Source organism: Alnus glutinosa, chromosome 7 (genome assembly GCF_958979055.1).
Source record: "Alnus glutinosa chromosome 7, dhAlnGlut1.1, whole genome shotgun sequence".
Lineage (NCBI taxonomy): Eukaryota > Viridiplantae > Streptophyta > Magnoliopsida > Fagales > Betulaceae > Alnus > Alnus glutinosa.
In genome coordinates, this window is record NC_084892.1 from 1,574,273 (window position 1) to 1,586,479 (window position 12,207).

The 12,207-nt window shown below is 34.1% G+C and overlaps 2 protein-coding genes across 2 annotated transcripts; one reads left to right on the forward strand and one right to left on the reverse strand.

Moving 5' to 3' along the window:
- Positions 1-2,191: 2,191 nt before the first annotated feature.
- LOC133872415 (pentatricopeptide repeat-containing protein At5g03800) lies at positions 2,192-5,098 on the forward strand. Its single transcript, XM_062309920.1, has one exon. The coding sequence runs from the start codon at positions 2,275-2,277 to the stop codon at positions 4,963-4,965; it is 2,691 nt and encodes an 896-aa protein (XP_062165904.1). The 5' UTR covers positions 2,192-2,274; the 3' UTR covers positions 4,966-5,098.
- Positions 5,099-5,546: 448 nt separating this feature from the next.
- Positions 5,547-10,625, reverse strand: LOC133872850 (beta-galactosidase 15-like). The gene is made up of 18 exons (XM_062310470.1): positions 10,343-10,625; positions 9,803-9,898; positions 9,545-9,657; positions 9,380-9,446; positions 9,199-9,291; positions 8,971-9,114; positions 8,781-8,869; positions 8,557-8,662; positions 8,295-8,382; positions 8,054-8,172; positions 7,802-7,963; positions 7,491-7,702; positions 7,270-7,373; positions 6,953-7,062; positions 6,590-6,862; positions 6,261-6,472; positions 5,904-6,180; positions 5,547-5,815 (listed from the first exon to the last, which is right to left on the reverse strand). Exons 1-18 carry the CDS (start codon positions 10,502-10,504, stop codon positions 5,711-5,713), a joined length of 2,532 nt encoding a protein of 843 aa, XP_062166454.1. The 5' UTR covers positions 10,505-10,625; the 3' UTR covers positions 5,547-5,710.
- Positions 10,626-12,207: the final 1,582 nt, after the last annotated feature.

Here is a 12,207-nt window from a genome sequence, read left to right on the forward strand (position 1 = left end):
TAAAGTATAAATAATTTATATGAAAAAATGAAAAAATAAATAAATTATATTGTAGTGAGTTTTTTTTATTTAAATAATAACAAAAAATTGTTAATGCGATATAAAAGTGAAAAAAAAAATAGTTTATAAAGGAAATCACTTAAACACATCATATCAGTTTATATAAAATTAGTGTAATAAATAAGTATAAAGAGTAGCATTACTTTTCGATTAGATTAGTGAAAAGATAAATGTTATTGTTTATACCACATTCATATTATGCTTGTGTGGCATGGATTAATAGCTTTTCAATCGGTCTTTATTAAAAAATAAAAAAAAATTAAAGACAATTAACCTATGCCACATTAGCATAGTGTGATTTTAGTATGATTTGATTTGATATTTGATAAGTGTTCTAATTTTTGAGTTTTAAGAAGGGTATTGTAAAAGGTAAAAATTGATAATTGACTTGGTGAGGCTACGTTTAAAAAAAGTATTTTACCATGGAGTACACAAAAGAAATTTCGTTAGTTAAAATTTTGATGAATGTTTTGGAAAAACAGAAAAAAATTGAGGAATGTTTTTATAAAATAAAAGAAATATATATATATATATATATATCAACAATAGAGTTAGACTCCATTTTGATGACCATGCCAAATGGTCCTTGTGGCTACTTTTGGGACGTTAGACGACGTTTGCGGCCAATATAGAGTCGCTAGACAGTCATGTTGGCCAATACAAGACTACTTTTTTTTTTTCTTTTTTTTTTCTTTTTTTTTAACAGGAATACCAACCTCATTAAAAAACTGAAAACCCCAAAGGGCTAACTTACTGTGTTCAAAAAGACTCTTTACACAAATACAAGGATTACAAGTACATACAATAAAGAACCTCTACTTACAATGAAGCTTACTAAAAAATTAAGAGAGGGTAGATCTAAACTAAAAAAATCTATAAAAAACCAGTAATTCTTAAATATGCAACATGCAAATTGCGAGAACTAATCTAAAAAAGCAAAAAACAAGACAGAAATTAAAAACCAACAACAAAGGTTCGGTTAGGGGAACAACCATATCAAAAATCTCACAAAATACAGTCAAAAAATGGGACCACTGGTGAGCTCATTGTTGGGAAAGGAAGAGGAGCCTCTGAAGAGGGGGTTGGTACAAAAAGAAGGGGGAGGAAAGCTTGAAGCTTCCTCCTATAGCTAAAAACCAGAGGAGTCCTAGAGAGAAGCAAGAGCTTCTCTCTCTAAGACGTCAGGCTGGCTTTCTAATACAAGGCTACTAGAATGTATAATTATTTTTCACTCCTTATGGTTTAAAAAGTTCATGAGAAGTCATTTGGTTTAAAAAGTTCATGAGAAGTCATTGTAGTAAGCAATAATTATAAATCGATCCCTAATATCAAATTCCGTTAAAAATTTTGGCAAATTGTGTTAAATGTCACGTCAACGCCACGTCAAACTAATAAGAATGCGACATGTGGACATCTTAATAAAAAAATAAATTTATTAAAAAACAAATAAATATACTTATTTTTTTAAAAAAATTAAAATTATTATTATTTTTTTTTTAAAAAAAGGCAGAAAAAAAAAAAGTAAGGGGTGGTTGGGCCACACCCAGCCTATGGGGATGGCCGCGTGCCACCCCCAGTGGTCGCTGGAGGTGGCTCTGGCCTTTGGGCCACCCCTGGACCTTCTAGGGGTGGCTCGATGGCCACCCCATAGGTCGTCGGGAGTGGCCATTGGGCTACCCCTAGTAGATTAAGGGGTGGTGCGCGGCCACCCTTTGCATTTTTGTTTTTTCGAATTTTAATGTTAATTTTTTTAAAAAGATAAGTATATTTATTTATTTATTAATTGTGTCGCATTCTTATTTGTTTGACGTGGAGCTGACGTGACATTTAACAGAATCTGTTAAAAATTTTAATGGAATTTGACGTCAATGATCGATTTGTAATTATTACTTACCACAAGAACCTTCCATGAACTTTTTAAATCATAAGGATTAAAAAATAATTATAGTATACTACATAGACCAATTGTGCAATTATCTCTAAAAGATATACATATAAAATTCCCATTACCTCTGAATTGCCGCAATATTTATAAAAAAAAATAAAAATTAAATTAAATTAAATTAAATATTTGTATTGTAGCATAGTAAATTAGGAATTAGGGAGTTGCAAGGCACGTGGCACACAACATCCAACCGAAGTAGCTTCTCCTACATACATCCACACTAAATTGCCTTACCATGTCTGCAGTTTCAGGGTCTTCCAGTGGAGACAATGGCGGCTGTTCTCTCTTCCTCTCCGCCCCGCCACCTCTTCTTTCACTTCCCCTCTATGCCCAAAACCTCTCCACAACCAACGCCTCCGTCACCATTCCCTTCTCTTTCTCTCTTCAAACGCAAACCTTACCACCAGCTCCACTTTTCCGCTTACTGTACCCAATCCCTCTCGTCCCCAAACTTCCTTTTCGCCTCAGAATCTTACACTCACTCTTCTTCTTCTTCCCCAAACGGCGAAGAAATTTTTTCTATTGACGGCTTATTCGATTTGCTTCGCCTCTCGGCTCGCTACGGCGATTCCCAGCTGGCCAGGGCTGTGCACTCGCGCATTCTCAAGCTCGAGGAACACACCCATCTGGGTAATGCGCTCATTGCGGCTTACCTCAAGCTGGGTTTGGTCTCTGACGCCTTTAGTGTTCTCGTGGGCCTTTCGTGCCCCAATGTGGTGTCTTATACGGCGTTGATATCGGGGTTATCGAAGTCGAGAAGAGAAGACGAGGCGGTGGAGCTTTTCTTTCGGATGAGGGAGTCAGGTATTGAGCCTAATGAGTATAGCTTTGTTGCAATTTTGACCGCTTGTATTCGGATTTTGGAGTTGCAATTGGGTTTACAGGTTCATGCTATGGTGATCAAAGTTGGGTATTTGGATTCTGTGTTTGTTTCGAATGCGCTAATGGGGTTGTACGGTAAGTGTGGGTGTTTGGATTTTGTGCTTAAGTTGTTTGATGAAATGCCGCATAGGGATACTACGTCGTGGAATACTGTTATATCGAGTGTGGTAAAGGAGTGTATGTACGATAAAGCATTCAAATTGTTTAGTGATATGAAGAGAAATGATGGGTTTACAGGTGATAATTTTACGCTTTCGATACTTTTGACTGCTTGTAGTGGCAGTGCTTCTTTCATGAAAGGCCAAGAAGTTCATGCCCATGCGATCAAGATGGGATTGGAGGCTAATTTGAGTGTTAGCAATGCGCTGATTGGGTTCTACACAGAGTGCGGGAGTGTAAAGGACGTGACATCTTTGTTTGAGATGACGCCCACAAGAGATGTTATTACTTGGACGGAAATGATTACTGCGTATATGGATTTTGGCTTGGTGGAGTTGGCTGTGGAGATATTTGGTGTGATGCCAGAGAGGAATTCTTTTTCTTATAATGCACTTTTGGCAGGATTTTGTCGAAATGGCAAAGGCACTAGGGCACTGGAATTTTTCGAAAACATGGTAGAGGACGGGGTAGAGTTAACAGAATTCACTTTGACAAGTGTTCTTAATGCTTGTGGATTACTCATGGATTGTAAAACTAGTGAGCAGATTCATGGGTTCATTCTCAAGATTGGTTTTGGGTCAAATGCTTGTATTGAAGCAGCGCTGCTTGATATGTGTACAAGGTGTGGGAGGATGGAAGATGCCAAAAAGATGTTAAGTAGGTGGTCATTTGACGAAGACAGCTCTATGATTCGGACATCAATGATATGTGGTTATGCTCGAAATGGGCAACCAGACGAGGCAATTTCTCTCTTCAACATCAGTCAATCAGAAGGAACAATGGTTATGGATGAAGTTGCATCAACTTCAGTACTTGGTCTCTGTGGAACTGTAGGATGTCAAGAAATGGGGAAGCAAATACACTGCCATGCTCTAAAAACTGGCTTTCTATCTGATTTAGGGGTAGGAAATGCCGTAGTTAGCATGTATTATAAGTGTTGGAACATGGATGATGCAATTAAGATATTCACCAATATGCCCACACACGATACAGTTTCTTGGAATGGTTTGCTTGCTGGCTATCTTCTACACAGACAGGGTGATGAGGCCTTGGCTATCTGGTCAAAGATGAAGAAGATAGGCATAAAACCAGACAAAGTTACCTTTGTTTTGATAATTTCAGCTTACAGAACCACTAGCTCCAATTTAGTTGATGATTGTCGTAGTTTGTTTCTCTCAATGAAAAACATTTATGAAATTGAGCCCACTTCAGAGCATTATGCATCCTTTGTTGGTGTTTTGGGTTATTGGGGTCTCCTGGAAGAAGCAGAGGAAATGATTAGTAAGATGCCTTTTGAGCCCAAGGCCTCTGTTTGGCGAGCTTTGCTTGATAGTTGCAGAATCCATTCGAATACAACCATAGGAAAACGGGTTGCAAAGCGTATACTTGCTATGGAGCCAATTGATCCATCTACATACATACTTGTATCAAATCTGTATTCTGCATCTGGGAGATGGCATTGTTCTGAAATGGTTAGGGAGGATATGAGAGAAAGGGGTTTCCAGAAACATCCAGGTCGAAGTTGGATCATTTATCAAAACAAGATACATTCTTTCTATGCCAGAGATAAATCCCATCCCCAGGTGAAAGACATCTATAGTGGATTAGAAATACTAATCTTAGAATGTCTAAAAGCTGGATATGTGCCAGACACAAGCTATGTTCTTCATGAAGTGGAGGAGCATCAGAAGAAGGATTTCTTGTTCTATCACAGTGCAAAACTAGCAGCAACTTACGGTCTTCTGACGACAAGGCCAGGAAAACCTATTCGGATCCTGAAGAACATCATTCTTTGCGGGGACTGCCACACATTCTTGAAGTATGTTTCCATCATTACAAAGAGAGAGATTTTTTTAAGAGATTCTTCAGGGTTTCATTGCTTTTCTAGAGGCCATTGCTCATGCAAAGATTACTGGTGACCCCCTTATCTTGTTTCTTTCAGCCTTTTAACTTTCATTCTTTTGGTTGAGAAGTTTCAAGCAATTGTATTATAATTGTATATAGATGTGGAATTTTGCATAGGAAATTCATTACAAATATTTCAGTAAATAACTTCAAACTACTGTTGAATAATTTATGTCAAAATCAAAGAAATTTTCATGTGATTGCCACTGAGTACCTGTATTTAGCAATACTTGAAAACGATCTTGTGAATGACTAGGAAGTAGAGAATTGTTTGTGATATCAAACAAATCAAAGTTGGACCTTCATGCTTGTCGGTTTTGTATCTGGTTTGATTGCTTACTTGGCCTTGACTAACTCCACTTCAGAGTAAGAGCTTGAAAAGAAAATGAATGTCATGTGGCCGTTCACATTTTGGGAAAATGAGTGCCACACAGTAGTCTATATTTTAGAAATTGATGTCTTACGTGTCACAAACGTGATAAGTGCCATGTAGATGGTACATTCACATCCCAAATGAGACGGTTCGATTATGATGATTACGTATCAAAATAGAATGGGTAAAACTGAAAGATTGCAGCCATTTATTAAACTGACAATAGAGAGATTTTATTAATTTCTTATCCAAATAACAACCCAATATCTTATTCATAAGAAACTCTCTAAAGATGGCCAAATAACCTAAACATATTTGTTTCCCTAACCTTATTCAGAATAAAGACTCTAAAGAAAACCAAATAACATAAACATAATCTAGTTTCCCTAACATATAATTTCAACAGCCAGTCTATTAGTGTCTTTGCAACCAGTAGGTCCAAGGTGGCTTTCCGAGACATCAATGGAACAGCTTTCTTTGCCAATACACGCCTGTGATTCATGGAAAAATCAATCAATTCAAAGAGTATTAATGGCAATTAAATAGAAAATTCGTTGAAAGAAAAAAGAGATTGATTACCTTTTGGATGGCCGACAAAGCACTAGAAGACTCACACTGGCCAGCACTGAAAGATCCACAAGCACCCTTTGGTGAACCAAAGCTAGCAAATTTGATTTGGGATATAACACTGCCTCCTTGGCACGACAATTCCAAGGTTGTTCCTTCATAAGCGTTTGCACAAGCTGTACCAACAGTGACAGTTTGAAACTTAACATTCCAAGGATTTCCTCCAAACTCTTCAAACACAACCAAGGTGTTGTCATCGTTTTTGAGAAAATCTCGAGGCACATGGTACCTGAAATTTTTCAAAATTTAAGAAAAATGTTGAAACATAAACATAACCAAAAACATGAAATGATTAAGAAAATTTATTACCATCGTTGAGAAGGCTTCCCACAGTTAGTCAAGCATTTACTGTTAGAGTATGTTCCACGATAGTCACACGTTGGAGAACATCCATCTTCATTTGCAAGGTAACTTAGCCAATACCTCCCAATGCTCTGGCCATTCACCCATGCATGTCCCTTCCCCAAACCCATCAAATCCACCACGACTGGATCACTCCCTATTGGTGCCTTAAACGTTGTCTAAAACCAGAGAAATATGTTAGATTATACTAATAGTTTCGGCTTTGATTTGTGCCATGTGTCAATGCATACAAGAATGGCATTGAACGCAAGCAATCACAATGAATGATAAGGTACCTTGTACCAAACAAACATCTTGTTTGTTGGAAGATTATTTCCAAACCACCTCCATTTATGTGAGAGCATAGGATCATGGAGTTGTTGTCTTTCACCGCGCAGTCCAATCTTATAAGTCCATTTGTTGAAAGCCAGTTCCTTCGTTACTTCCTGAATGATATACTTCTGGTCACCCCCCAATTTTTGGGCAACTTCATCAAGTCTCTCTCTCCCAACCACATTAACCGGACCAGAAATACCAGTTTGCACCAAATCAAAGTTTGCACCATAATTCTACCAAAATTGAAAAAATAAATTAATGTTAGCTTATGACAAAAAGAAGATTGTTATTATTATAACTTGCATGAAATAATTCATACTTACAGGCAGTCCAACGGTGACACTAAGCAAAGCTATTTCATTCCTCCCAACGTTCAATTTGATTTTACTCTCAAAAGTGAAGCTGTATTTTCCATTTTGAGCATATTGGGATCCTGAGATATACACAATTAGTGAAGTTGGGTGATAGAAAAGGATAACAAAACCAATTGAGAACCCCTGAGTGCGAGACACGAGTGCTACGCGCCACAGAGAGAGGAGGTATCTAGGCCACACACTCCTTCTGTACTCATTGTGGGCAAAGAATTTCAGGAGATCCTCGTCCTAAAAAGAGGTATTAGAGAAATTTAAATGAAAATTACCAACATGTCTTCCATTGACGAATGCATGAATTACATGTCCAGCGGTATTAACTTGTAGAGTTGTCTCTTTGCCCAAAATTGGGTCGGTATTATTGACATGGAAACTAAACACAAATACATTAAAAAATAAAATAAATAAATAAAAAAGCTAAAATTAATAAAGCTAATTTTTTTTAAAAATAAAATAAAATAAAGAATGAAAAACCCTATACAAACTTTACCTGGTGATATACCAGAGGTAGTCACTGGTGTCGTTTGAGACAGCCTTCTGGTCTAAGAGTTGTTCAGCGGTCATTAAACTATCCTCAACAATGCCATTTTTGTTGCTATGCTCAAAGCCCTCACCTCTCCATTGCCATTTCAAGGTGTAAGGTTCTTCAAAATCATCTGCTGCATTTTCCTTCTTCACCATTACTGATGTTTGACTGTTAACCTGCCAAAAGTTTTATAAAATAATAAATAAACATATATACTTGTAAACATTGAAAGATTATTCTACAAAACAGATATAAAGACCACCATTGTTGCTCACCTTAGCAGTGTTGTAGACTTCAGTAAAGCAATCAGGAAGGATAGTGACAGACCAAGCTGGTACAGTGTACATGGTGTTCTCAAAGTTGATTGTTGCATCGTCTTTTGAATTTGCATTTCCAAAGAAACAGCTTGATTTTCCATCATAACTGTAAATAGTGGCCTACAATTGCATGCAAAAGAATATTCAACATTATTATTTTCTCAAATTAATATATTAGAAAATAAAGTAAAAATAAAATAAAAAATTTACCGTCATCATATTCCCATATTCAATACTTCTCACAGAGCCATGAGTTAAAACCTTCTCCATCGATCTTAGAAGGAGATGAAGTTGTTTTAAATGTCCCCACTTTGGTTGGTTCAAATTACCTAAACATGTCATAAGGTTAAAGAAATAATAAATAATAATAATAATAATAAAACTTCAAAAGTATAAGAGTTTTATCAAAAAAGAAAAAGGGTGGGTTTTTTTTTTCCTCTCTCTCTCTTACCATATTCATCTAATGGTGCATCGTAATCGTATGATGTGGTAATGTATGGACCCCCTGATGTCCGGCCAAAATTAGTTCCACCATGGTACTAGGAAGATGGAAAAAAAACCACATTAATTAGGATCAAATTATTAGTAAACTAAATATTTCAAACTTGTAAGGAACCGAACAAATTCGACTTGGATTCAGTTTTAGTTAAAATTAGACTCGTTAAAACGAGCTAAACCCTAGCCGACTAATATGAGTACCAAGTGCATCATACCATGTAATAGTTTTGAAAAGTGCCACCATATTGAAAAAACCGTGCAACAGCAAAAGAGAGGTCTTCAGCAGTTCTGTGTGGATCTTGCAAACCCCAACCTTTGTACCTAAGTTCATATAATTTTATTAGATATCGAGTATATAAAAAAAAAAATGCTAAAATATTCTTAAATATTAGTTAACAAAACTTAGGAAAAGAGTAAAAATAAAAGATAAATAAAATACCAGCCAGTCCAATTCTCAGTCCACATTTTAGGACTATTGGGATTGTTAGGGGTGAATTGATCACAGTACCAGCCATTACAAGTATTAATCTATAAAAAAGAAAGGAAAAAAAGGTAAACAAAATTAAGAAACTAAAATAAATAAATAATAGTATTTAAAAAATAAAAATAATTGACAATATTATATATACCATTGGGGATGGAGCATCCGATTCTTGACACATAACCCAGGGAACACCAATTTGGTAAGATTCAGCCAAACTAGCACACCATTGAACGTATTCTTTTCCATCATTTCCATAAGACCCAATAACATTACCGTACTCGTTTTCAATCTTTTGATCATGCGAAGAAAATAACAAAAATTTAATTAAAATAGGTATAAGGAAAAAAAATAAAATTAATTATAATTCACAGACCTGAGAAATAATTATAGGCCCGCCTTGTGAAGCAAAGAGATTCTCATGTTTCATCATGTCCACAATCACGGTCGTAAAATTTGACATCTCGTTCTAATATATTTGAGAAGGATAATTAAATTATTGTAATTGTAAGAGAATTTAATTTAATTATAAGTATCAAAGTTTTTAAATTCATTACCATAAACACATCATTTTTGGTCCTGAACTTGATGCCTGGAATGTTGTGCAACCACACTGGAAACCCTCTGGCAAGAATTTAAATAAATAAATAAAGTAAGAGAAAAATCAGAAATTAAAGGTAAAAAAAAAAATTGATACATTTAAAGTTAATATGATTAATTACCCGTAATTCCATTCTGCACATACATATGGCCCAATCCTAAGAACGGCATAAAGTCCTTCATCTTGTATGGTTTTGAGAAATCTTACAAGGTCAAGATTTCCTTTAAAGTCATACTAAAAAATAGAAAATAAAAATGTCAATTATCATGATTTCTATTTATAAAACCAAATAATAATAATAATAATAATAATTATTATTATTATTATTATTGAAAAAAGAAAAAAGAAAAAAAGAGGAAAGAAATATAATAGAGAGAACCTGACGACGTTGAGCTTCATGAGCATTCCAAAAAACGTAAGTCTCAATTGTATTTATCCCACCCTCTTTTGCTTTTTTAATCAAGGATGGCCACATCTATAAGCAAGAGCAAATATAAGAAAAAGAAAAAGTCCGGAATTAAAAATAAAAATTATTTAAATAATAAAAAACAATGTAATTTTTGAATTTCCAATCTTCCTCCTCCAACTATATTATAAATACGGCATATATATATATACACACACACTACCCTAGTGAGTATTTAAACAACTCACTTGAATATTTTCAATGATCATCAATACGGATTCATCTATTTATATAACAAAATATAAAATATACCATCTATATATAATCATAGACGAACCCACCGGGGGAAAGTATAGCTTGATCTCCCGATTCTAAAATTTGTGCATAATTTGAGATGGAATAGGGATGGTTCCCCTAGTTAAGTCTTTAGTAAAAGCAAACAATATTTTTTAGAAAACAAACAATAAATAATTAAAAAGATTCAACAGTACTGTAGGTATGATGGAAACTTACTCCAGGAGTACTGCGGGGATAATGAATTGAACCAGACAATAGAATTCTCCTTTCCCCATCAATTGTAATTGCTCTTCCATCATGTGAAACATTAAGGGCAAAAGAAGGCAAACCGAATAAATAGAAGGCAAAGATAAATAAGAAAATAGATGAGGCCATCATTATAGAAGAAGTAATTAACAATGGGATCGATCTTGAAATAGAATATGAAAATAAAGTGTATGATCATCACTTATTTATAGAAGAGTTGAAGTAATTGAATTGGATTCAGATTAGGGAATTATAGTTTATCTAAAACCAGTTACTCATTCATGTAATCTATATATAATGCAACATCTTTCATCATTAAATTGGATAAAAGTAACCGATAATCCAATCCATGTCCATCTGGAACACTAGAATGAGATAAAAGAAAGAGATTGAGATGAAGAATATATACCTCGATCAGTGCCCATATATACAGATTAATTAATGAGATAAAAGAAAAAAAAATGATATATAATTTAAATTATTTCTCAAATATAAATTTGTTTTTTAATCTATAATTCTGACAAAGAGAAAAAAAAGATAAATGTTAATTTGTATTAATTCTAATTCTGGTCACATAATTTTTGGTAAACTATCCTTTTTCATTCAAAAAGTTTAATTTTTAATTAATAAAATTCTTTAAAAACAATAATTAAAAAAAAATGTCAGAATGAATCACATATAAAAGGACAACTTATAGGATCCAATGATTTTGTTATATTGCATAAAATATATAAGCGATTGAATTGGGAAAGAGATCCCATTCGAAGTATGATACAAGATTACAACTAATATATTCAATACTTGAAGGACACAATTTCCTCTAAATTTGGTTAAAGGAATTTCATTTAACTCAATATATATATATATATATTAAATTTATAATTTGTGTTTAAAATGCATTGGATTCTTCCGACTTATGAGTAATGCTAAAAAATACATTTTTATTACACGAATATTCCACTATGTTGACGTGACAGTGTCAATCCACCTTTGATTTTTTTTTTTTTTTTAATTTAACAATGGTTGATTCAAAAGTGGATTGACACTGTCACGTCGGCACAGTGTGACAGTGTAGGATAACAATGTGGTCTCTAGCCTGAAATGTGAACGCATTTACATAGAATACTAATGCTAGAAATTACATTTTTATTCTACAACTAATCCTAACCAACTGTTTGGATTTTTTTTTTTTTAATAATATAATTGTTACGTCATTATTATGAGATAATTGTGAATAAAAAATATAATATCTAGCATTACTCATTTACATATCTCATTCAATCCAATTTAATTAGAGCAAAACGTCATCCGGTGTTTAATTAGTGAGATTAACTGGATCTGTTGCTAATCAAGCCAATGATAAGAGCTAAGCAAGGGTTGAGGCCAAAAAAAAAAAATTAAAAAATAATAAATTAAGAAACGTGACAGTATTTGTGTCTTCAAGTATTTTTGAATTAAATATGGGAGTAATTCTGTAGCAGCCATCACCGTCTACGCTACGGAGACATACACTTTCATACCATGCACCTCGATTAATTACTTGCACGCGTAATGTTCACGTCACTCTCCTTTTCTTTTGTGTTTCTTTAATTAGCATCATGGGTTCAAACTATTGTTTTTAATTAATTTTATATTCTATGCTAATTCCAATTAACCGCCGGAGCCCCTCCTTAATTAATTAATTAAGATGAGGTCCAACTCTAAACCCTTTTTTTTTTAGTTGGTTGTTGAATATAAGTATATAACCAAGTAATTCTATTTTTAATTAGTAATATGCCATGTAACTTCAATACAATTAAATATCGTGGCAATAAAATCATAATTTGGATTAATAC

Excerpts from the sequence above, each read along its gene's own strand:
- LOC133872415 (XM_062309920.1), top strand. The coding sequence starts at position 2,275 with ATGGCGGCTGTTCTCTCTTCCTCTCCGCCCCGCCACCTCTTCTTTCAC.
- LOC133872850 (XM_062310470.1), bottom strand. The coding sequence starts at position 10,504 with ATGATGGCCTCATCTATTTTCTTATTTATCTTTGCCTTCTATTTATTC. Across the intron at positions 7,964-8,053 it reads AATATGGGAATATGATGACG|GCCACTATTTACAGTTATGA; the intron begins GTAAATTTTTTA and ends ATGCAATTGTAG. Across the intron at positions 7,703-7,801 it reads AAGTCTACAACACTGCTAAG|GTTAACAGTCAAACATCAGT; the intron begins GTGAGCAACAAT and ends AACTTTTGGCAG.